At 45.6% G+C, this 25344-nt stretch overlaps 2 protein-coding genes across 3 annotated transcripts in view; one reads left to right on the forward strand and one right to left on the reverse strand.

Annotated features, from left to right (window-relative positions):
• Positions 1 to 4297, forward strand: part of LOC137438632 (uncharacterized) — a 44027-nt gene extending 39730 nt beyond the window's left edge. For both annotated transcript variants that reach the window (XM_068133853.2, XM_068133854.2), the window contains exon 8: positions 2534 to 4297. In XM_068133853.2, the coding sequence (XP_067989954.2) occupies positions 2534 to 3406 (873 nt within the window). In that variant the 3' untranslated portion in view covers positions 3407 to 4297. The remainder of the gene's footprint in view (positions 1 to 2533) is intronic.
• Positions 4298 to 9429: 5132 nt separating this feature from the next.
• LOC137438635 (peptidyl-prolyl cis-trans isomerase FKBP4) overlaps positions 9430 to 25344 on the reverse strand; it is a 64430-nt gene continuing 48515 nt past the window's right edge. The window contains exons 9-11 of the mRNA XM_068133858.2: positions 15729 to 15968; positions 15372 to 15431; positions 9430 to 9740 (exon numbers count right to left, since the gene is read on the reverse strand). Of these exons, the coding sequence (XP_067989959.2) occupies positions 9642 to 9740; positions 15372 to 15431; positions 15729 to 15968 (399 nt within the window). The 3' untranslated portion in view covers positions 9430 to 9641. The remainder of the gene's footprint in view (positions 9741 to 15371; positions 15432 to 15728; positions 15969 to 25344) is intronic.

The following is a 25344-nucleotide window of genomic DNA, read 5'->3' on the forward strand; positions in this document are numbered from 1 at the left end:
GCAGTGTTACGCGCGCTGCTTGTAAGCAAGGAGGAAGCGGACAACGTGGTAAGTTGTAAGAGTCTTTATTCAAGAGCTCCACTGTAACACTGGAGCGTTCCGGGCTGCGCGCCCGGTGTATATCCCGCGGCCACGCCTACCCCTCGGGCGTGGCCGCCACCCACTTGGTGCGTGGAATGATGCCCTCGCGCCAGTGAGCTTTCGTGTCCGTCACAGAACCATGATTGTCATGGGGCCCGCAAGGCTAACCCCCGCTCTAGCGGGGAAAATGGCGTTAAAACGATCATTCATTCATTCATTCATTCTCTGTAACGACGCTTGGTGAGGCGAGCGCAGCGAGCCGAGCCAAGCTAGTTTATATATATATATATATATATATATATATATATATATATATATATATATATATATATATATATATATATATATATATATATATATATATTCCATGTGGTTGCTTTTTTTGTTGTACCTCATCATTAGTCTTCTTGGCTGTGTTAATGAATAAGTCTATGAAGGAGGGTTATTATATAATCAGGATATTGAGTAAAGTGATGGTCTGGCCACTAAGATATAAATACCATGTAAAGTTAAAGGGCTATTGTTATTATTAGTTTGTTAATTAATGAGGAAAAAAAGACTTGGGATGAGGTTATGATCTGAAACCAAATAATGGTTTCCGGAGTTCTTGCTAGGATGGTATGTCGGAGTGAAGAGAATTGGGAATTAAGGTCGCGAAGTAGTGTGTTGTACTCCTACCTGCCTGCCTGGACTTGTCTTCTACTGAGAACATGCTGAAGAAACAAGGGCGGCTCTCTTTTGGTCAGGGGAAGGGTTAACGCCCAAAACGTCAGCTTGTCCTTGCTTCCCACGGTGGTTGGCATACCTCAGTCAATCGATCAATCAATGTCGAATTGATTTAATCCATTGATCAGTATTCGTGTTTGTGGAGAGAGCCTTGTGGAAGGAGTCATCAAATTTGGGGGTAGGGGAGGATGCTGTTTGTTTTTATTTATTTATTTATTTGCCTTCCTTCTCCCCTCCCTCCTCCCACCCTCCCCCACACATCCCCCCTTTGCTAGCTAAGTGTTAGTCAGGGCATTGATATATACTGGTGTCATTAAGTAGAATAAATGAATAGAACAGAGTAAGGAAAGAGTAAAGTAGGAGGAGGTTGAGCAGAGCACTTGGCAGGTGTGGCTTAGACGGACGAGAACAAATGCCAACGAGCAGGTAAATCTTTACACAAAACTATGAAAGTAAAACTCTGCACAGCTATAAACGAAAAAAAAAAAACCGCATGAAATTAAAAGACAAGACAATTCCATATGGTTTTCTTATTATTGGAAGAGGGCTGGCACGATGGCCGAGACCCTAGAAGGTATGTGCAATCACCTCTCAGCCATCTACCCTGGGTTTGAATCTTGGCCCAGGTATAAACTGTCATCCCAGTCTTTCACATGCAAGGCAACAGGACGACGACTCATAAACGTGTGTGTCGTCCCTCAGCTGGATGTTAAACGGGTGTCCCGTCTGCCAGCATTCGTTGGTGGACGTTAAAGATCCCACGGTGTCCTTTAAGAAGTGAAGGCGAGCTATCACTGGGGGCACTTTTTTGTTGTTGTTGTTGTTGTTGTATACTGAATCGAGGCTCGTGAAAGAGCTAACATTTATTTCACAAACAAATCAACCAGACAAACAAAATATACAAAAAGAGGGAGCGGAGGACAAGATGGGGAGAGAAGGGGAAGCACACAGCCACAACATTTGAGAGCAGGGAGAAGTGTGGGAGGGAGAGGGCTTGGGGGCAGGGGGCGTGGGAAGGGGAGGGGGGGGGGGGTAGAGGTATAAAACACAAGGGGACCGAAATTAGCGGGGGTAGAAAAGATCAAGGTTTTGGATGGGGGAGGATAAGAGATGGTGGTGAACAGCTGTTTTAAAGACCTGGAGGGTGGAGTGGGATTGAAGAGAGTGAGGGAGTTTGTTCCAGAGGCGGGAGAAAAGAGGAATGAAGGAGTGAAGGTGAGCAGAACGTCTCGATTTTGGCAGTTTAACCATAAGAGGGTTGAACAAACCTTGAACCTTGAACAAATTTGAAATTCTTACCCTAGCCTTAGTCGAACGCCAGGCCTCGCCAGCCAGTTCGTGAAGACCGTTGACTAAGCTTCTTCCCCCGGCCAACCCCACAAGAACGTGGGAATTAATTGTAGCCATGGAGGAAGAGGAATAAGAATCTTATTATTGGCAATCAGTGATTGATGCCCATGTGTTTTCCAATGAGGAACCGGATGCCTTCAATTTATTTTGAAAGACCCTCATAATCAGTCACCTGCCATTTGTTTAAACTAAAATGAATTTGGAAGTATGAATGAAGACATTTGTGTTTCGTCTTCACAATTTTTTGCTCTTGTGGGGGAATAGTTTGTTTTCACCTCAATGTGGATAAGATCATTTTTCATTTTTACCATGTCCGTTGCCCGTGAATCCCTCATCCTTTCAACCACTTGTCCTCCTCTCCAAAAACCCCCACCAGTTTGACAACTCAAGACCTGGCAGTCGGAACGGTTCCAACCAGCCTCATCCAGTTTTGCCTCGCCCTGGTCAATGCTGTACTCGGGCCCAAACTTCTGTGTGCTGGAGAATGACCAGAAGGCAGAGAAAACATGACCTACGTCGAACAAATGGTCAAAGGACCAGCGGCGTCCATACTCGCCATGAACATGACACTGGGCGTTCCGATTGTAAACTCTCGTCCATGAGTGCTCGTTCAACCTTCATGGTGAACCGGTCGCAGAATCCAATGTTGCCGCAAAGCAACCCTTTCCCACCACAATCTCCTATTTCTTCACTTGCCACAGGGTCTTCTTCACTTTGCTCACGCTCACCACGTTCTCCTCTCCAGACATTCTCCAACGTGCAAACGAACATCACCGAGTCTGGTAGAAACTCGTCGTGGACGGCCCTTACGACACCGGGTCTTGCAGCAACCTCGGACTTCCCACCTTTAACTGGAAACGTTGCCAAAGTTAGTTCACTGACTTGCAGCTCTGACCTGCCACTACTGGGCACAAATATGCTGGCGGAAGCACCTTTGCGTGGCTCCTTGAACCCAACAAACCGGGTTGCGAACCTGCATCGACTCTGTTTCCCTCCAACACACCAGCTGCTCTCAGCGCCTCAGTTTGGATCGCCTCAGATAGACCTGCAACAACTCACGACGTTGGCGGACGATAATGTCCCGAACCCTGATCCTGAAAAAAGCAGGTCAAGTCCTATAGGTCCAAACCATGAAGGCTTTGACCAGATGTTGAACGAATTAGGGTTGGACGGAGAGTTGGACATGGAGCTGATGAACTTTGTTTTGTACGACACGGTGTTTCCTTCCGAGAGAGAACATCTCCAATAGTACTTGATCTTACTGCGGGGCCAGGGTAGATCCGGTGCCAGGGTAGATCGGCAGCCAGGGTAGATCCAGTGCCAGGGTAGATCCGGTGCCAGGGTAGATCCGGTGCCAGGGTAGATCCGGTGCCAGGGTAGATCGGGAGCCAAAGTTACGTGCCTTTTGAGACATCTTCCCGACTCGACTCAAAACTGTTATCCTTGGACTTTGCCGACAGGGTGATCGCATCAAAATGTAGTCTGTCGGAGGATGTGAACTGGGCACAGTCTGCTATCATTTACCATTGCGCTTTACAAATATGTCACTTTATGCCAGGTACCTTGGTCAACTTTCTACCCAAATGGGCACGGCGTCGCATCTCAGAGATGCAAAAAACACCAGGCCGAATCCGTGGGACCAACATGCATTCCATTGAAGCATTCCCAATGCCACTATAATTCAAAAACTTGTGGACGACCAGTCTATGCTTCTTTCTGCAGGTGCTAAAGTTTAAAATCGATGAATGCCAGCGACTATGTGGGCAGCTGTGGAACCGGCCTTCCGTTGGTCAAGTAAGACCATAGATCAAGTGCTGGTTATATAATATCGAAAGTAAAAATAAGCAGCTGTCCTTAAGTCTTTGCCACAAGCATTAAAAGGACACCAAATGCAGTACATGGGCGGATCAGATTTGATCTTAATTTAGCTGCTTACCTCCGACCTCTGCTCGTGCATGGATTACGTCCAAAGGGCCTAAGTATCAGACCAACAGTGCATTCTACAATCGGTTTTTACAATGTACTTATTTTTTTTACTCTACTACACCCATTTGTAGCCCTTTCTGAAATGGTGTCTCACCTGCGTGCTTGTGTTGTTACAGCCATGTTTGGTGAAAATAAACGATACGCTTCAAGCTGATATTGTTTATGCTGCTCTACATCTTGTTCAAGGCAGTATATTCACTGCTCTACCTTTTAACCATCTACATGATACGGTTTTAAACGAGAATGGCACTCCGTAGAGCACATACCTCTGCTAGCCTGAACAGTTTACGTTTTGTATCCCACCAATAGGCCGGATCTGCTAGCCTGAACCAAAATCGAATTGGCTTGTTCCGGCCGCCTAACTAACTCATCCACCAAGTTCTGTCCACAACTTTTTGAGATATCGTGCTATATATAGTTTTGGCCCTATCGCTCACTTGTGAAAATGTAAGCCTCACAGCCGAGACACAGCCACACTCTGAGATAGCAACGAATATAGAGTTCCTGGTGTGAAGGAACCACCAAGAAAGCCAACCCACTTTTTTTTTTGTATACAAGATCGAGGCTCGTGTAACAGCTAACATTAATGACAAAAAACAACAACAAAAAACTGACACAAAGGAAATAAAGGGAACGGGAGACGAGATGAGGAGAGAGGGAAGCACACAAGTATAACATTTGAGAGCAGGGACATCGGGAGATCTGTGGGAGGTAGCAGGCTTGGGCGGAGGAGACGTGGGAAGGGGCTGGGGATGGGAAAGGTAAAAAAAACAATCAAACAAAAAAACACATGGACACTGCTAGGACTTCCAGGAAAGAAGTCGGTAATTCAAAAAAGTGGATCTGGGGTGAATTAACGGGGGTAGAAAAGATCAAGGTTTTGGATGGGGGAAGATAAGAGATGGTGGTGCACAGCTGTTTTAAAGACCTGGAGGGAGGAGTTTATAGCAGGGTCTGGATTTGAATTCCAGGCGAGACAGCAGAGGGGAGTGTGCATACCTCAAGGTTATCCTGCCCACCGATAAAAGATAAAATACTATAACTAGATGAGCACTCGGTAGAGAGCATACCTCCACTAGGCTGAACAGTTTGAGTTTTGTATTCACAGATAGGCCGGATATGGATCCAGACCTGAATCCAAATCGAATCGGATTGCTTTTGTCACTTACACAAAACTCATCCACCAAGTTTTGTCAGTCATTCACAACTTTTTGAAATATCATGCTAAATATCGTTTTTGGCCCCATCACTGAATGGTGAAGAATCACTTTTAAAAATCTTTATCCAGATCTTCATCAAAATTGAATCAATTCTTCCTTGTCACATACCAAATTTGTCCAAGTTTCATCCGAATCCGTCAACGTTTTGAGATATTCTTCTCACAAACAGACAGGCATGAAAACATCACCTCTGTCCACCTTCAGTAGAAGAAGTAACAAGGGCTCATAAAGCTTGAAATTAGTTTGAACCGGTCCAGGATATCTCTTTTTCAAACTGCCATAAGGTTTTTGTCTGGCATCCCCACAGTTCATGACTCGAGCCCAAGTTCAAATCCCAAATCCCTGCATGCAGTCCATTTATGTCCTTGTACAATGATGTCTCAACGTCGTTGTCCTGCATGGGGTATGTATACTGCATATACAAGCCCTTCCCTTAGCTTTCTCCTTTAAGCACCTGTGCTATCTAAACAAGCATTCTGAGTATTGCGCTGCAATGCATGTCCCCAACCGGCAGTCTGTCGTCCGGAAAACTGTTGGGGAAATTACCAAAGTTCAAAGTGCCATAACTTTGTCAAAAATGATCGAAACGTCGTGAAGTTCGAACTTGATCTGTAACTTATCATAAGGAAACCATGTGCCAAGCTTGATATCATTAGCATGAAGAGTTTAGAAAAAAAAGTCCGGAAAATTGTTCTTTGCGTGACGGACTGACAGACGGAGGGACGGAGTGCAAACCTATAGTCCCCTCCGGTGTACACCGGTAGGGGCCTAATAAGCCCGCAAGATCACTCCGTGGAGCAGCCTGCACGTATTGCACTATGTGTGAATTATATAATTACCAACTCACGGTCTGAGGTAACTCGGCTAAAAATTATCCAATTTGCACCAAATAAAGTTAATGAATGGTTGCACAGACCCCTACTTCTCACTAAAAGTGGAAACAGAATGTAAATTGGAGTTAAAACAAGGAATATTAACAGCTTTGACTTACCGCACTCCAAATTATAGTCTGGAAAACTGTTGGGGAAATTACCAAATCTCAAAGTGCCATAACTTTGTCAAAAATGTGAAGTCGCCGTGAAGTTCGAATTTGATCTGTAACTTATCATGAGGAAACCATGTACCAAGTTTGAAATCATTAGCATTACGAGTTTAGAAAAAAAGTCCGGAAAACTGTTCTTTGCGTGACAGACAGACAGACGGAGGGACGGAGTGCAAACCTATAGTCCCCTCCGGTGTACATCGGTAGGGGACTAACAAGCATTCTGAGTATTGCGCTGCAATACAGTCCCCTACCGGCAGTCTGTCGTCCGGAAAACTGTTGGGGAAATTACCAAAGTTCAAAGTGCCATAACTTTGTCAAAAATGATCGAAACGTCGTGAAGTTCGAACTTGATCTGTAACTTATCATAAGGAAACCATGTGCCAAGTTTGAAGTCATTACCATGAAGAGTTTAGAAAAAAAAGTCCGGAAAGCTGTTCTTTGCGTGACGGACGGACAGACTGACAGACTGACAGAGTGCAAACCTATAGTCCCCTCCGGTGTACACCGGTAGGGGACTAATAAGCACATCACATCATAGGACTGGTAACTTCGCAACAACAAAAAAACCTTGCCTCACTCACCACCTGTCATCCAAGAAAGTCAAGATGTACACAAAATATATACAAGTACACAAAATAGAAATGGTGTAGACAAGGTACAACTGAATCATAACACGAAGACTTGAATGAGAACATGAGCTTTTGCTGTACCTACTGCACCCCCGAGTGCACACGCTACACATGCGTGTGTGGTGCATGACATGCAATTTTTTTTAGCTTGCAGGCCAGGAGGTGCACTAGCCTAGGTTCGAATCCGGTCCCACTATAAACTGTCATCCCGATGTTTGCACAGGCAGAGTGATTCATCAATGTGTGGAACGTCCCTCGGATGGATGTGAAACGACGTCCCATCTTCTGGCATTCGTTGGTGGATGTTCCTATGGTGTCCTTCGCTAAGATGAGGCAAGCTATCGCCGGCGTCCTGAACAAATTATAAATTCCTGCCGTAACTACTTGGTCGAATGACACTGGCCAGCCGGTTTGTGAAAGACTTGGGCCAAAAACTTCCCCCAGCCAACCACACAATAATGTGGGAAAATTGTGGCCGTTAAAGGAGCCAGCAGGGATAGGTAGAATTGGGAGGGTATGGGTGGGGGGATCAGAAGATTCCTTACACTAGCCCATACAAAAATGGATATTGGACAGATTCCCTTCCTTGGAAAACCACTCAAGTGTTTCCAAAATGCAGTCCAGTGATTTTTTTTTGTATATGTGACCACCTCCCTCAGCCAAAAGGATTGGGACATCGGCTGGACCGATGTTGCTGCATGACTTGGAAAGTGCAGGTTCATCATCCCTCGTCACATCTAAATACAGGCAGTCCCCGGGTTACGAACGAGTTCCGTTTTTAAGTCTGTCTGTAAGTCGAATTTGTATGTAAGTCGGAACAGTTACGTACGGTTCACATCTAGTGTCAACTAGTCAAATGTTTGTCTTAGTATATAGTATATATTTTACCTAAAACATCTATAGGTATAAAAAACATGAAAGAAACATTTCTTAAACTGTTTAGATAGAAAAGAAAAGATAATGATTAAAGGTTAACACTTACTCTCGTTCCAATTGATGTCTTGCAAACCTTGAAGCGATCATACCTTGATATATCTCTCCGAGATGATGGGCCTGGTGTTGGAGAGGATGGACCTGATGCTGGAGAGGATGGACCTGGTGCTGGTCAATTTTCTTAAAGTAAACATCAAGGATGGCTTGAACAGAGCTTTTCTTATATTTCTCTTGTCTACCTCTCCCCTTATTATATACTATGTGTGTCTGTTTGATTTTTTTTTCTGTGTGATAAATGTTAGCTCTTTCACGAGCCTCGATTCTGTATAAAACCAAAAAAAAAAAAAACATTTTTTTTAAATAATAGGCTTTACGGAGGTCGGTACGTAAGTACGGGCGTTCGTAAGTCGGGCGTTCGTAACCTGGGGACTGCCTGTATCTATAAAGCTCAGTTGACTTTTTGCTCCACCAAATAACAGCGAAACGGAGTTGAGTAAAATGGTGAAAATTCTAACAGATGCTGTGATAAATAACTACCTCTGTCGGTTTGAATGTTTGAAAGAGAATAGACGTCTGGATCAATTTTTGAATTAAATTTAAATCCCGATTTATATATATATATATATATATATATATATATATATATATATATATATATATATATATATATATATATATATATATATATATATATATATATATATATATAAATATATATATATATATATATATAACGCGAGTTGGCTGTGTGTGTGTGTCCGCGTTTTATTCAGAGATGACTGAACGGATGTTCAGCAAACTTTCAGAGGTTCATCAGCGAGTGCCTGGGAGTGTTTTAGGCCCAAAAAAAAAAAAAATCCTCACACATGCAGCTTACACCTTCCCCTTCAGCTCCAACGACACTCACCTCATCATCAGCACACCACTCAATTTCTGAAACCTCTTCCATGCACATCTCACTCTAGCAACTGTTGCCGAGTCTGATCCACCTTCTCCATTCAGCATGTCTCCGAGGTAGCAAAATGTTTTCACACCTTCCAGCTTCACGCCATCTCCAAGATCCAACTCAACATTTCCTCCATCTGCAGCTCCCTCTGTGCACACCTTACATTTGAATGTAGCTGCCACACTGGTTAATGAATGTAGCTGCCACACCCTCTCAGACCACTACATTTTTGATGAACCCACTCAGCACACATTGTACATTGAATGGAGTTCACTCCGACACCCTTCCTGCATACAGCACACGGCCACTTCCCAGTTCTTTCCACCTCACCACATGCTTTACCACTTGCCAGACAGACAGACAGGGGTGAAAACATAACCTCCATCTCCCTTTGGTGGCAGAGGTAAATATGGGATTGCTATTGAATGCACACAAGGTGTACTTTTTCAGAAAGCAATGTTGCAGTTGTAAATGATATAAATATTTGATATGAAAAAAAGAGTAAAGCATGAGTAAAGAAAAGCATTTATTTTCTATATCCAGTGGAGGAGGTTGTAAAAGAGAACAAACACCAACAGAGCATAACCGAAGAGGTGTATGGTTAAGAAATATGCAACAACAGGAACAAATATCAAGAAAAAGAGGGGGTTGGGTAGGAATTCAGCAAAGGATGTGCACGTTTGAGAATTTGGACACCAGAGGGAGAAAACGATACTTAAAAAGACTCAAGTTTCAATCTTCACTCCGTCTTTCTCTCCATCTTCCTCTCCGTTGGTCACAGCCGGTTCAGGTTCGACATCCATTTCCCCTTCGTTTGCTTCATCCTGGAAGAGAATTTAAATTAATTCACTCAGATAAAAAAAAACACCGTTTAGAGGCCATTTTTCCCCGCAAAGCGGGGGTTGGCCTTTTTCGGGGACCGTGGTTGTTGTAGTTTTTTTGGTCCCCTTTTTGAAGCAATGTTTTACGGCCGGATGCCCTTCCTGCCGCCAACCCTGTTTGTCGCCTTTTTACGACAAACAGGGAATTACCAGTGTACTGGTACTCAATTTGCCGACCGCGGAAGGATGACAGGCCGAGTCAACCCCCCTGGCGTTAATTCAGCGATCGACCGGGATTCGAACCCAGGATCCTTGGATCCTAAGCTGGCACCCTAGCCGCTACACCAACACCAGGGTTAATGAATGAATGATTGTTTTAAGGCCATTCTCCCCGCGAGAGCAGGGTTAGCCTTGCGGGCCCCATGACAATCATGGTTCCCTGTTTGAGGCAATGTTTTTATGGCCGGATGCCCTTCCTGACGCCAACCCTTGGTCACGCTCTTACGATGCGCAGGGATACGGTGTACCTATTCTAAATCGGGGTACACACCGTGATCATTCATCCCAGCAAGCTGGTACTCAATTTGCCGACCTCGGAAGGATGACAGGCTGAGTTAACCCCCCTGGCGTTAATTCAGCGATTGACCGGGATTCGAACCCAGGATCCTAGGATCCCAAGCCGGCACCCTAACCGCTAAGCCAACATTGGGATTCTCATAGAATGTTCTCAACAATTCTCAACACTCATAGATGCATAAAGCAAATGACAATAGGCTCTCCTGTCCCTTTAGAAACGGTCAAGGATAAGTAAATATAAACACGGAACATGTATTCCACCTTATGGGCCTAGAGTTTTCAACTGAAGCTAAGTGGTTTATTGGTCATATGAGAAAAAATAAAAGTATTAATGTTCGTTCAAACGTCTTTTACTGCACACTGTTCAGCCAAACAGGTATTCCACTGCAGCATACTCTTGGCCAAGATCAAAAAAGACCATAAATTCATTTGAATGGCATGAGGTTTTCCCAAGAAAATGAGGCCAAAGGTTGGGGGTGCACCTTATGCACATGTACAGGGTTGGGGTGCACCTTATGCACATGTACAGGGTAGGGGTGCACCTTATGCACATGCACAGGGTTGGGGTGCACGTTATGCACATGCACAGGGTCGGGGTGCACGTTATGCACATGTACAGGGTTGGGGTGCACCTTATGCATAGGTAAAGGGTTGGGGGGTGTGCATTGCGACAAGGAGACTCGTTATTAGATACGTACAGTCCAGACGTGCTTCATAGATGCACTGTACGCACCAAAAACATCGCGCCTTTTCTTTATTCCCGAAATATAATTTCCTTACACGGCCCCTAAATACCAGAGTCCAACCTTGCATTTGTACACATTTTTATTTACACTTCGTTTTATTTTCCAGCTGAGGTAGCAGGCATTTTTCCATTCCACACCTGTTTGGCACGCTCAAGAGCAACGGCCTTTGTTGCTGGCACTAATTCGCCATTAGCAACCTGTCTGGACACTGTTCACCCCTGCAAGCCATTGGGAGATGGCGGGATGGCCCATGCTTGTAATGTAGACAGCGAACATCCCAGTGGTGATTGAAGACTGAACCTTTCGGCGCGCCGGCCGGAAGGACTGAATGACCGTATCTGGCTACAGAGGGCTGGTGGGGGCAGGGTGGCACACCAATCAGGGCCTGGAGTCAGTCCACGAACCTTCGAGAAGGCTGGTGGGGGCAGGGTGGCGCAATGGCCCACTAATCAGTATCCTGGGAACTTTCTCGAACCCTCGCTCGGGCCTAACTAAAAGCTTTCAGGTGCTTCGTTCGCGCTCTCTCTCGCTCCGGACTCGCCTGCCTGCCTGGTTCCGACGACCTTTGCTTGCCCGTGCTCGTGTTGGTGCCTGCATTTGCTTGCCCGTGCTCGTGTTGGTGCCTGCCTTTGCTTACCAGTGCTCGTGTTGGTGCCTGCCTTTGCTTGCCCGTGCTCATGTTGGTGCCTGCCTTTGCTTGCCCGTGCTCGTGTTGGTGCCTGCCTTTGCTTGCCCGTGTTGGTGCCTGCCTTTGCTTGCCCGTGCTCGTGTTGGTGCCTGCATTTGCTTACCAGTGCTCGTGTTAGTGCCTGCCTTTGCTTGCCCGTGCTCGTGTTGGTGCCTGCATTTGCTTACCAGTGCTCGTGTTAGTGCCTGCCTTTGCTTGCCCGTGCTCGTGTTGGTGCCTGCATTTGCTTGCCAGTGCTCGTGTTAGTGCCTGCCTTTGCTTGCCCGTGCTGGTGTTGGTGCCTGCCTTTGATTGCCCGTGCTCGTGTTGGTGCCTGCCTTTGCTTGCCCGTGCTCGTGTTGGTACCTGCCTTTGCTTGCCCGTGCTCGTGTTGGTACCTGCCTTTGCTTGCCCGTGCCAGTGTTTGTGCCTGCCCTTTGCCTGTGTTTACTCGCCTGCCTGCCTGGTGCCTGCCTGCCTGGTTCCTGACTGCCTATTGCCTGCTTGTTGTTCACGTTGGTGCCTGCCTTTGCCTGTGTTTACTCGCCTGCCTGCTTGGTTCCGACTGCCTTTGCTTGCCCGTGCTCATGTTGGTGCCTGCATTTGCTTGCCCGTGCTCGTGTTGGTGCCTGCCTTTGCTTACCAGTGCTCGTGTTGGTGCCTGCCTTTGCTTGCCCGTGCTCGTGTTGGTGCCTGCCTTTGCTTACCAGTGCTCGTGTTGGTGCCTGCCTTTGCTTGCCTGTGCTCGTGTTGGTGCCTGCCTTTGCTTGCCCGTGCTCGTGTTGGTGCCTGCCCTTTGCCTGTGTTTACTCGCCTGCCTGCCTGGTTCCTGACTGCCTATTGCCTGCTTGTTGTTCACGTTAGTGCCTGCCTTTGCCTGTGTTTACTCGCCTGCCTGCCTGGTGCCTGCCTGCCTGGTTTTGACTGCCTATTGCCTGCTTGTTGTTCATGTTGGTGCCTGCCTTTGCCTACCAGTGCTCGTGTTGGTGCCTGCCTTTGCCCGCGTGTTGCTTGCATTGGTGACTCGAGCTGGGAGCCTTGGGGTGGAGGAGCACTGACCAAATTGGGGGCCAAAACGTGCACACTACACTGCTACACCTTTACACCCCACCAGTAATTTCTCCAATTTATTCCCCCTCCCATAGCGTTGGGTTACGGAACCACGACTGGTTCCATCCGGTAAGCGGGAGGCCATGATCCCCACACGGCCTTCACTTCCGACGTTCGTGTCCCCCTCCATGAATGTCTGATGTGGCGCCATGTTTTGTTTAATCACAGCTATAATCATAAGGCATAGGTTAAGGTTCGGCTGCTCGTCCGATTTTCTTTGCTATTTCTAAGTTTCGCTGTGGACTTTATGTCAGTGACTGCTTGTAAATATTGATTCACCTTTGCCCATTGTCCTCCTTGCATGCACCCTTCCTCTCCTTCCATTAAAGCCCTCGAGTCCCTCTCCCTCCCATTTTGCATGATCGCTGCACTTGTAAATACCTGCAAAGAAATCCTTTGTTGACGTTTTCCTTTCAATCTGTTCTGAATGTCCTTACATTCATTGATCCGGCGCTGTTCTCATCTAGCGTAGGCAGGAGGTTGTTCTCCGCATAATCCGCTCATTAATTAACCTGGCAGGCATCAAGCGGTAGCTCGGCCGCCCAAATTACCAACCAAGGATAAGATTAGTACATCACCGGAGGGTACGTTCCCCGATTGGAAAAGTCATGTGATGCAGGTAAACGGTGTCAGATGGTAGGACCCTGATATCGTGCGATGGACCATCTAGCGGTCATAGTTGCTCAGCAACCTGCTGATGTACGAAGGTATTCGTGTGTAGCAACCTCAGCTCTGGTAACTTCGGTAGGGAATGGAGACCAATCCCAAAATAGTAGACCCGAAACCCACGGCTGCACCAGATAAATCTCGGAGCCAATCAGTGGGGCAGAACTTCCAGGCTATCTAAACTATTACACACTTAATCGAGCCATTAGGAAATTAGACAAAACAGTCAGTATGGAAACAAACCGTTTACCAAAGAATCAAATCTTGCCAAGGATCAATTATAATCAGACACATTTATACATATATATATATATATTTTTTTTCACAGAATTTTCTACACCAGCCCCACGCAGGAATTTAATTCCTGTTTATTAAAAAATTGTATACTTGCATACACGTACATACGCACATGTACTTACGCTCACATTTGGGGTCTGCCTAGCAGGCACGTAAGACATCGGCCATTATAAAGCTTGCAGTGTTAAATGTGGAAAATTTCTGAGGAGATTTCGGTTGGCTCAATAGCGCAGTGGGCTGTCACCACGTAAGTGATGGAGGTCCTTGGTTTGAGTCCCGGGTTGAGTCAAAATTTTCCACACTAACGCCACACAGGAATTTAATTCCTGTTTATTTATTTGAATTTTTTTTTTAAAATATATATATATATATAAAATTGTGCTCGTATAAATGTGTCTCTGATGATTGGTCCTTGGCAATATTTGATTCTTTGGTAAACGGTTTGTTTCCATCCTGCCCGTTTTGTCTCATTTACTAATGGCTCGATTAAGTGTGTAATAGTTTAGATAGCCTGGAAGTTCTGCCCCACTGATTGGCTCCAAAATGTATCTGGTACGTGCTTGAGGGTTCTGCTCGACCGTACCCTGCTCAAGTAGACAGGATATGTGTCCCAAATGACACCAACCCACTGGAAAGGTAATGCATATTGTAAAAGTGAGTACCCTGCCAGATTTGGGGTATAAATTGGCGTCTGTGGTTGACTAGCAATCCGCTGGACTGCGGTGTCATCCATGGCTGGTGGCCTCAGTTTGGTAGGAGTCCAACAAGTCCTCTCATGGTAAACTCCAAAACCTGGTTCCATAACAATATTCACAAGTGCACCCAGTTAAAAAGATAAAGTTTTCACACACAGTTTCTGAAGTTTTTAAAAGTCTGAGTCAGTTTGTTCTGTGATTCCACTCAAGCACTTACCTCTCTAGCTGAGATCCCATTTTAAAATCCACTATGTTGTGTTCATCTCGTAATGGCCACGTACTTTATATAAATAACTCGATGGCTTTCAATGTGTCATTTCAAAACCATTTTTCTAAAACTGCAGTCTTTTCTTTGTACCTGGGACGTAAAAGCTTCTCCGGGACCTCGTTTTCCATGTACAGAAGTCACGAGAACGCTTGATGCACACCTTGAACAGCTATTACATATAGCACTCATTAGTTGACCTAGGAGTGAGTGAGCAATATTGTTGTGCAAATTTTGTCATGAAGTTGTACACCACAGCAGTGCTGCCGCCGACCCACAGGCTAAAGGTAACTACCATGAGGTCAATAATTACATAGCTTTTCAATGTCCAACACGTCCTGAAACCACCGCCAGGAAAAGTTTCTCTCACCAGCCCCCCGGGCAGCGCCGGTAGCCCCTGCCATTAATTTAATAAATAACGACCACTGTAAAATCAGTGTGTGAACTTTGATTTGTATGACACGATGATACCTGGCCCTTGAAGCTCATATTTAAAAAAAAAAAAGAAGCAAAAAACATGTTATCAAATTTCCAAGTGCTCTTCCAACAAATTTTGGAGAATTGGTTTAAAGGCATATTGAATGTAGAAAAAAAAAATCATCTAATCCTCACCTTAAGATATTCTTCAGAAGCTTCTTTGAACACATCGTCTTTCTTGTTTTGTTCCTCTTTCTGAAAAATTTGAAATAGAATGTTAAAAAACAACAATAGACCAGAACTCAGATGAAACATCTCAACCTTTTAAACTCACTCGTCACATGCCATGCAATTTAGAAGTATATTCTGAAATACAGCAGGTTCGAGCTTTTATTGAAGAATGAAGTTAAATGATGAAACCTATTGAATAATGAAGTTCAATGAAAATATCAATCAGGGCATTTCAAACGTAAAGGCTCTAAGGTTCAATACCCTGGCTATTTGCAAATACCCTCCTATGCCAGACTTTCCACATCCCTCACAATCACTTGCCTTGGCATCCTGAGCTGCAAACTTCTCAAACATGTTGGCGTAAAGGCGCTTGTCCCGTTCCCTCTGCTCCCGCTGCTGTTCTTTGCACTTTGTTTCCCTCGCGAGTGCAGTCTGGTTCCCTGGGTTGATGCGTCTCACGGCCTGAAAGTCCAGACGGGCAGCCTCAAAGTCTCCCTGTGCGGTGCGTGCCTCACCACGCCTGAACAACGCCTTCTCATTGTTTGGGTCCAGCTCGAGTGCCTGCACAATACACATCTTTTGGCATCAGTTTCATGTGTTTTTTCTCACACACACACAAACAACACACACAAACATACACACACACACACACACACACACACACACACACACACACACACACACACACATTTCAACATACCATCAAAATATTTTAGTATTGTGTACACCACTGTGGGTTACGGACATGGTGTGAGAAATGGAGAAGGTGAAAGGATTTTGGAGTTTGCCGATGGAGCTGATTTGTCGATTTGTAATACTCAGTTCCAGAAAGAGGAAAATAAGCTTGTTACATACACGTCAGGTGGGTCGACGACAACCGTTGACTACCTGATGGTGCGTAGGCGAGATAGGGGGCACCTCCGGGACACAAGGGTGATCCCAGGGGAGGAGGCTGTTTCACAGCACCACTTGGTTGTCTGCGACATAAGGGTGAAAGGTGCGAGGAGAGCTCGGCGGGTGAAGTACCAACCGAGAATGAAGGTGTGGAGGTTGAAAGAGGTGACAGTAAGGGAGGCATTAAAAGAGAGGCTGAGTAGGGTAGAGGATGATGTGGTTGAGCCTGAAAGTGGTTGGATGTCAATGAAAGCTAGTCTGTTGGGAGCCGTTGGTGAGGTATGTGGATGGGCAAAAGGACCACCGAGGCACTCGGAAACATGGTGGAGGGATGATGAAGTTGGAAAGAGGATTGACGAGAAGAGGAAGAAGTTCAAGGAGTGGCAGAAGGCGAAGGGTACGGGAGCAGAAACAGCAGAGCATGAAAGTTATAAGGCAGCCAAGAAGGCTGCAAAGAAAGAGGTGGCAAAGGCGCAGGAGGCATGGAGGAAAATGTTAGGAGAACGCTTGGATTCGGAAGAGGGTCAGAGAGCAGTATTCAGGATTGCAAAGCAGATAGCGAAAGAGTGGTGTGATGTGATGGGGGTGAGTTGCTTGAAGGATGAAGTGGGACAAATAGTTGTGGACCCAGATGGAATTAAAGGAATATGGAAAAGATATATGGAAATGCTGTTGAATACAGAGAATGAATGGGATGGCAACATAGAGAGTAACCCAGTTTTAGGACCGGCAGAGAAGATAACTGAGAAGGAAGTTGAGGAAGCGATAAAAGCAATGAAGAGGAGAAAAGTGGGAGGGCCGACGGGAGTTGTGGGAGATATGTTGAAGGCAGCAGGAAGTTGGGGTGTGAAGAGAATGACAGAGATCTGTAATCTGGCGGTGAAAGAAGGCCGCATTCCAGTGGATTGGGAACCGAGTACCCTCGTCCCTCTATACAAGGGGAAAGGTGACCCTCGAGAGTGTGGCTCGTACCGAGCGATAAAGTTATTGGAGCATGGAATGAAGGTATTGGAAAGGGTGTTGGAGAGGAGGATAAGAAAGAAAGTGAAGATCGATGAAATGCAGTTTGGATTTATGCCAGGAAGAGGAACGACAGATGCGCTTTTTATTGTGAGGCAGTTGCAGGAGAAGTACATGGAGAAGAGGAAGAAGTTGTTTCTTGGGTTTGTTGATCTGGAGAAAGCATTCGATAGGGTTCCACGCAAAGTATTGACAGGGGCAATGCGGAAGTTAGGAGTGGAGGAATGGTTGATCAGAGTAGTGATGGCAATGTACAAAAGAGCGCGCACAGCTGTAAGAACGAAGGACGGGAACAGTGGTGAGTTTGAAGTGAAGGTGGGAGTGCATCAGGGGTCGGTACTAAGTCCACTACTATTTGTAGCTGTGATGGAGGTGCTGGCTCAGAACGTAAAGGAGGGTTTACCGTGGGAGTTGTTGTATGCAGATGATCTGGTGTTGATTGCGGAAAGTATGGATGGACTGAAGGAAAAGATGAACAAGTGGAAGGAATGTTTGGAGACAAAAGGTCTGAAGGTGAATATCGGAAAGACGAAGGTGATGGCAAGTGGTAAAGCATGTGGTGAGGTGGAAATAACTGGGAAGTGGCCCTGTGCTGTGTGCAGGAAGGGTGTCAGAGTGAACTCCATTCAATGTACAATGTGCGCTGAGTGGGTTCATCAAAAATGTAGTGGTCTGAGAGGGTCATTAACCAGTGTGGCAGCTACATTCAAATGTAAGGTGTGTACAGAGGGAGCTGCAGATGGAGGAAATGTTGAGTTGGATCTTGGAGACGGCGTGAAGCTAGAAGGTGTGAAAACATTTTGCTACCTCGGAGACATGCTGAATGGAGAAGGTGGATCAGACTCAGCAACGGTTGCTCGAGTGAGATGTGCATGGAAGAAGTTTCGGGAACTGAGTGGCGTGCTGATGAGGAGGGGAGTGTCGTTGAGGCTGAAGGGAAAGGTGTATGCTGCATGTGTGAGAAGTGTTATGATTTATGGAAGCGAGACATGGCTAATGAACGTAGAGCAGCAACGAAGGTTGGAAAGGGTGGAAATGCGACTGGTTCGATGGATGTGCGGAGTATCTGAGAGAGAGGAAGACAAATGATAAATTGCGAAAAATGATGAGAATAGAGCCTGTGATTGATGTTGTGAAGAGGAACAGGTTGAGATGGTTTGGTCATGTGTTGAGGAAGGATGAAAGTGACTGGTTGAGAAGAGTGATGGAAATGAATGTAGAAGGAATTAGAGGACGGGGAAGACCGAGAAAGACTTGGCCAAAGATGGTGGAAGAAGAAATGCGGGCATGGGGGTTAACAAGGAGAGATGCAGAAAATAGGGCAAGATGGAGAAGATTGTCATGGGGACCGCAAGGCTAACCCCCGCTCTAGCAGGGAAAATGGCCTTAAAATGCATGTTGTTGTTGTTGTTGTTGTGTACACCACTGCCCAGCTCATTAAAAAATGTAATTTAAAAGAATGAAGATGGTTGAAGTGTAATGGTGTAAACATTTTTATTGCAGTAAAATAATTTTTTTGCAGCAACTGCAGCAAAGATCAATGCTTTTTCCAGATCAAGACTGAGAATACCAGCACCATTTGGGTATTCATTCACCTTAACTTGGGAAACTTTTTCTTTTCTTTTTTTACATTTCCGACAATGAAGTAAATTCTCTACTCCGAGAGGCATTCAAAATGCTCTACGAATGAAGAAACAAAGGCCATTTTTCCATCCAATCATCATGCAACTTTGTTTAAAAAAAAAAAATCTCCATTGGTAGGCAGTCCTTTTTTGAAAGTTTCGTGGTCATTGCTAAAGCGGTGCAAAGAAAAAAAAATAAAAAAACCAAATAAAGAGGAAAAATTGATAGTGGAAGAAAAAAGGTGGGTGCTTCGGCCGACATTTCACGACATCGTCAAGGATGGTTGTGGATGCCTAATACGAATATATATTTTAAAATACAGTGAAAGGACACATTAGGAAGACAAGCGTTACGCCTAGGTCCCCCCGTCGGTGAAGTGATGCGAGTTGACAAAGTGGAATACGCAAGGCCGCCATCTTGGATTTTGACGTGGCGACCCAATTTTCAATAGCGTTCTTCCTTTCAATAGCAATAGCGTTCTTCCTATGGATTATGCGTAGATACACCCACACACCAGATTAGAAGTTGGCAGTTCGTTTATTTTTCAAGATATTCCGCTCACAAGGTTCAGACATACATGGCGTCAGACATACATGGTGGCGGCCATCTTGGATTTTGACGTGGGTCGCACCCACACACCAAATTAGAATTCGGTCCTTCGCTTACGCACGCACGCACGCACGGACGGACACACACACGGATGGAGGGGAAAACCATAGTCCCCCTTTCGCTCCGCGGTGCGACAGGGTACAAAAATAGATAAATGTATTTTGCATTTAAGCTTACTCATTGTGATATTTTTGGTACATCTCATTCCAAGCACATTTTTAAATCCCCACTCTTACGACATCAAAACGTACATCTTAAATCAATGTTGTCGTTGCTTTTTCGTTTTGGTGTCAATCATCGATTTTGTTTGTTATAAAAGAAAAGAAGGTCGGTTTCTCAATTTATTGTGTCATCATTTAGCAGGAGACAGGAGGTGAAGCATTTAGGAAACGCAATTGAACAGCTCCAACTGACTTCACATTGCAGAAATAAGACTGAGCTTTGCAGCCAAGATCGATTTGTAACAGCACAGTAGCACTTGGATGGACCTCCTTAAATAGGGCTTGTCCATGCTCAATCCTTTTAAAATGCCAAACATGAGGCAAAAAAGCGGCAATTAAAAAAAGTCCTTGGTATGACCCGGCCAGGGTTTTAACAGACGTCCTCCCAGACACTTCTTTTTTTTTTTGTATACAAGACCGAGGCTCGTGTAAGAGCTAACATTGATCACAAAAAAAACCGGACACAAAACATACAATAAAGGGAACAGAAGACAAGATAGGGAGAGAGAGGGAAGCACACAAGTACAACAGCAGAGAACAGGGACGTCAGGAGATCTGTGGGAAGGAGAGGGCTTGGGGGGAGGAGGCATGGGAAGGGGGGGGGGTGGTGGGAGAGGTATAAAACACATGGACACTGCGAGGACTTCCAGGAAAGAAGTTGGTATTTCAAAAAAGTGGGTCTGGGGCGATTTAACGGGTGTAGAAAGATCAAAGTTTTGGATGGGGAAAGATAAGAGATGGTGGTGAACAGCTGTTTTAAAGACCTGGAGGGAGGAGTGGGATTGAAGAGAGCGAGAGATTATGTTTCAAGTTTTGATGTTTCAACTCTGCTCAAAATGTTTCAAGAGTTCTCATTGATCTGGAGTGAGATCAATGGTTTTTCCAGATCAAGACAGGGTGTGATTGCTGGCATAATTTGGGTATTCTTTCACTTTAATTTGGGAAATGTCCATCAATCAACTTAGCCACAGCTGGAAATGCAATCCCACACCATACAGCCATATGGATGTTGGACAGCACCTTTTATGCAGTCATGGTATAGGAGACACATCAAATAACTTTCGTTGAGTAGTTTTCATAAAACTTTCTCCGAAACCAACAATACGAGTGGAAAAGAACCTGCATTGACTCCATCAAGCACTCGTCTTAAGAGGTCTCGCCACCACTTTCTAAACCCCCACCACAATAACTCACTCCCCCACTCATCTCCAAACCTCAACACGGGATCTCTTCACCTATTATTAGTGAGTACAGTACAATACAACAACAACAACAGGCATTTTAAGGCCAATTTTCCTGCAAGAGCGGGGGTTAGCCTTGCGGTGCCCATGACAATCTTCTCCATTTTGCCCTATTTTCTGCATCTCCCCTTGTTAACCCCCTTGCCCGCATTTCTCCTTCGACCATCTTTAGCCAAGTCTTTCTCGGTCTTCCCCGTCCTCCACTTCCTTCGACATTCATTTCCATCACTCTTCTCCACCAGTCACTTTCATCCTTCCTCAACACATGACCAAACCATCTCAACCTGTTTCTCTTCACAGCATCAATCACAGGCTCTTTTCCCATCATCTTTCGCAATTCATCATTTGTCTTCCTCTCTCTCAACGATACTCCGCACATCCACCGAACCATTCGCATTTCCATCCTTTCCAACCTTCGTTGCTGCTCTACGTTCATTACCCATGTCTCACTCCCATAAATCATAACACTTCTCACACATGCAGCATACACCTTTCCCTTCAGCCTCAACGACACTCCCCTCCTTGTCAGCACGCCACTCGGTTCCTGAAACTTCTTCCATGCACATCTTCACGCCGTCTCCAAGATCCAACTCAACATTTCCTCCATCTGCAGCTCCCTCTGTGCACACCTTACACTTGAATGTAGCTGCCACACTGGTTAATGACCCTCTCAAACCACTACATTTTCGATGAACCCACTCAGCGCACATTGTACATTGAATGGAGTTCACTTCGACACCCTTCCTGCACACACAGCACACGGCCACTTCCCTGTTCTTTCCACCTCACAACATGCTTTACCACTTGCCATCACCTTCGTTTTTCCGATATTCACCTCCAGACCTTTTGTCTCCATACATTCCTTCCACTTGTTCATCTTCTCCTTCAGTCCATCCATACTTTCTGCAATCAACACAAGATCATCTGCATACAACAACTCCCATGGCAAACCCTCCTTTACGTTCAGAGCCAGCACCTCCATCACAGTTACAAATGGTGGTGGACTTAGTACCGACCCCTGATGCACTCCCACCTTCACCTCAAACTCACCACTGTTCACGTCCTTCGTCCTTACAGCTGTGCGCGCTCTTTTGTACATTGCCATCACTACTCTGATCAACCATTCCTCCAATCCTAACTTCCTCATTGCCCATGTCAATACTTTGCGTGGAACCCTATCGAATGCTTTCTCCAGATCAACAAACCCAAGAAACAACTTTTTCCTCTTCTCCATGTACTTCTCCTGCAACTGCCTCACAATAAAAAGCACGTCTGTCGTTCCTCTTCCTGGGATAAATCCAAACTGCATTTCGTCAATCTTCACTTTCTTCCTTATCCTCCTCTCCAACACCCTTTCCAATACCTTCATTCCATGCTCCAATAACTTTATCGCTCGATACGAGCGACAGTCCAGAAGGTCACCTCTCCCCTTGTATAGAGGGACGAGGGTACTCAGTTCCCAATCCACTGGAATGCGGCCTTATTTCACCACCAGATTGCAGATCTCTGTCATTCTCTTCACACCCCAATTTCCCGCTGCCTTCAACATATCTCCCACAACTCCCGTCAGCCCTCCTGCTTTTCTACTCTTCATTGCTTTTATCGCTTCCTCAACTTCCTTCTCGGTTATCTTCTCTGCCGGTCCTAAAACTGGGTTACTCTCTATGTTGCCATCCTATTCATTCTCTGCATTCAACAGTATTTCCATATATCTCTTCCATCTTCCTTTAATACCATCTGGGTCCACAACGATTTCTCCCACTTCATCCTTCACGCAACTCACCCCCATCACATCACACCTCTCTTTCGCTATCTGCTTTTCAATCCTGAATACCGCTCTCTGACCCTCTTCCGAATCCAAGCGTTCTCCGAACATTTTCCTACATGCCTCCTGCGCCTTTGGTGCCTTTCTTTGCAGCCTTCTTGGCTGCCTTATAACTTTCATGCTCTGCCTTTTCTGCCCCCATACTCTTCGCCTTCTGCCACTCCTTGAACTTCTTCCTCTTCTCGTCAATCTTTTTTCCAACTTCATCATCCCACCACCATGTTTCCGAGTCCCTCGGTGGTCCTTTTGTCCATCCACATACCTCACCAACGGCTCCCAACAGACTATCTTTCATTGACATCCAACCACTTTCAAGCTCAACCACATCATCCTCCACCATACTCAGCCTCTCTTTTAATGCCTCCCTCACTGTCACCTCTGTCAACCTCCACACCTTCATTCTCGGTTGGTACTTCACCCGCCGAGCTCTCCTCGCACCTTTCACCCTTATGTCGCAGACAACCAAGTGGTGCTGTGAAACAACCTCCTCCCCCGGGATCATCTTTGTGTCCCGGAGGTGCCCCCGATCTCGCCTACGCACCAGCAGGTAGTCAACGGTTGTCGTCGACACACCTGACGTGTACGTAGCAAGCTTGTTATCCTTTTTCTGGAACTGAGTTTTACAAATCAACAAATCAGCTCCATCAGCAAACTCCAAAATCCTTTCACCTTCTCCATTTCTCACACCATATCCGTAACCCCCATGAACTCCCTTAAAACCGTCCATACTCCTTCCCACATGTCCATTTAGGTCTCCTCCTACCACAACAACTTCCTTATCTTTCACGTTTTCCATCAGCTTCTCTATCGCACACCAGAACTTGTCCTTCTCTTCATCGCTCCGACCAACCTGTGGAGCATATCCCGAGATGACGTTCACCAAGAGCTTTCCAATCATCATTTTCACAATCATCAACCTTTCACTCACTCTTGTCACACTCACCACACTGTCTGCAAACTCCTCAGAAAACAGGACACCAACACCATTCACGCCTTCTGGGCACCCTTGACACACAAACTTGTATTTCTGTCCCTGCCTACCCTTCACCATTCTCACACCACTTCCCTTCCATCTCGTCTCCTGCACACAACATATGTCCACTCTTCTTCTGACCAATACTTCCACCACTTCTCCTGATCTCCCTGTCATTGTCCCTACATTCCATGTCCCAAACCTCAGAAACCGATCTCCACGTCGGGCATCAGACGTTTCGTCGTCATAAATGGAGTGATTTCCACCCTTGCTTCGATCGGGTTCCCCACCTTGAGTTTTGACGAGAGGGAGTGGGATCCCCCACGGGGTACTTCGGGCTGTACCCTACCCATATGTAATTGTCATGGATCCCTTTTTGAGGCAATGTTTTTATGGCCGCATGCCCTTCCAGACACCAACCCTTTTCGTTGCCTCTTCCGCCACGCAGGGATACGGTGTACCTATTCTAAACCGGGGTACACACCGGAAATAGTACAACACTGTACTCATTTATTTTTCTTATATTCCGATGTATTTACGGTCGATATTGTATGTTTAGTGATGTTCTGTATCGATCTACCAGGTTATTATGACTTTCGTATTTAGTTAGGTTAGGTTATCTTCGATTTATAACACAACGTCTATGGGAAAATATTTTTCACTATAAATACTACTTTTGTGGAACGCATCTACTTCAAATAGCGAGGAGGACCAGTAATTTGTCTCCAGCATGATGCCAAAAGAACCTGCTCGTCATACAGCTTGAGCTGCTTGACCTTTGATGAATGTAGAAATATAACCCGAGTTCCACTGACTGTTCTACCACATACAAGAGCCCATTTCAGGCATTTTGTTTTTGGTCTGATAGGGCTACATTACCTCCACCACCGAAGGACTTGGTTCATCCCTGTCTGTCTCTTTGTCTGTCCATGAACAGGATATCTCAAAGTTATGGACGGATTCAGAGAAACTTGGTGTACAGATTGCATGTGTGACGAGGAAGAATCAATTCCATTTTGGTAAAGATCCACATACGGATCTGGATCCAATAACTAAAGTGATTCTTCACCATTGAAGAGAACGCTTGGATTCGGAAGAGGGTCAGAGAGCCGTATTCAGGATTGCAAAGCAGATAGCGAAAGAGAGGTGTGATGTGATGGGGGTGAGTTGCTTGAAGGATGAAGTGGGACAAATCGTTGTGGACCCAGATGGAATTAAAGGAAGATGGAAAAGATATATGGAAATGCTGTTGAACACAGAGAATGAATGGGATGGCAACATAGAGAGTACCCCAGTATTAGGACCGGCAGAGAAGATAACTGAGAAGGAAGTTGAGGAAGCGATAAAAGCAATGAAGAGTAGAAAAGCGGGAGGGCCGACGGGAGTTGTGGGAGATATGTTGAAGGCAGCAGGAAGTTGGGGTGTGAAGAGAATGACAGAGATCTGTAATCTGGCGGTGAAAGAAGGCCGCATTCCAGTGGCTTGGGAACTGAGTACCCTCGTCCCTCTATACAAGGGGAAAGGTGACCCT

The sequence above is a fragment of the Myxine glutinosa genome, chromosome 13 (assembly GCF_964187855.1).
Source record: "Myxine glutinosa chromosome 13, kmMyxGlut1.1, whole genome shotgun sequence".
NCBI classification, from domain to species: domain Eukaryota; kingdom Metazoa; phylum Chordata; class Myxini; order Myxiniformes; family Myxinidae; genus Myxine; species Myxine glutinosa.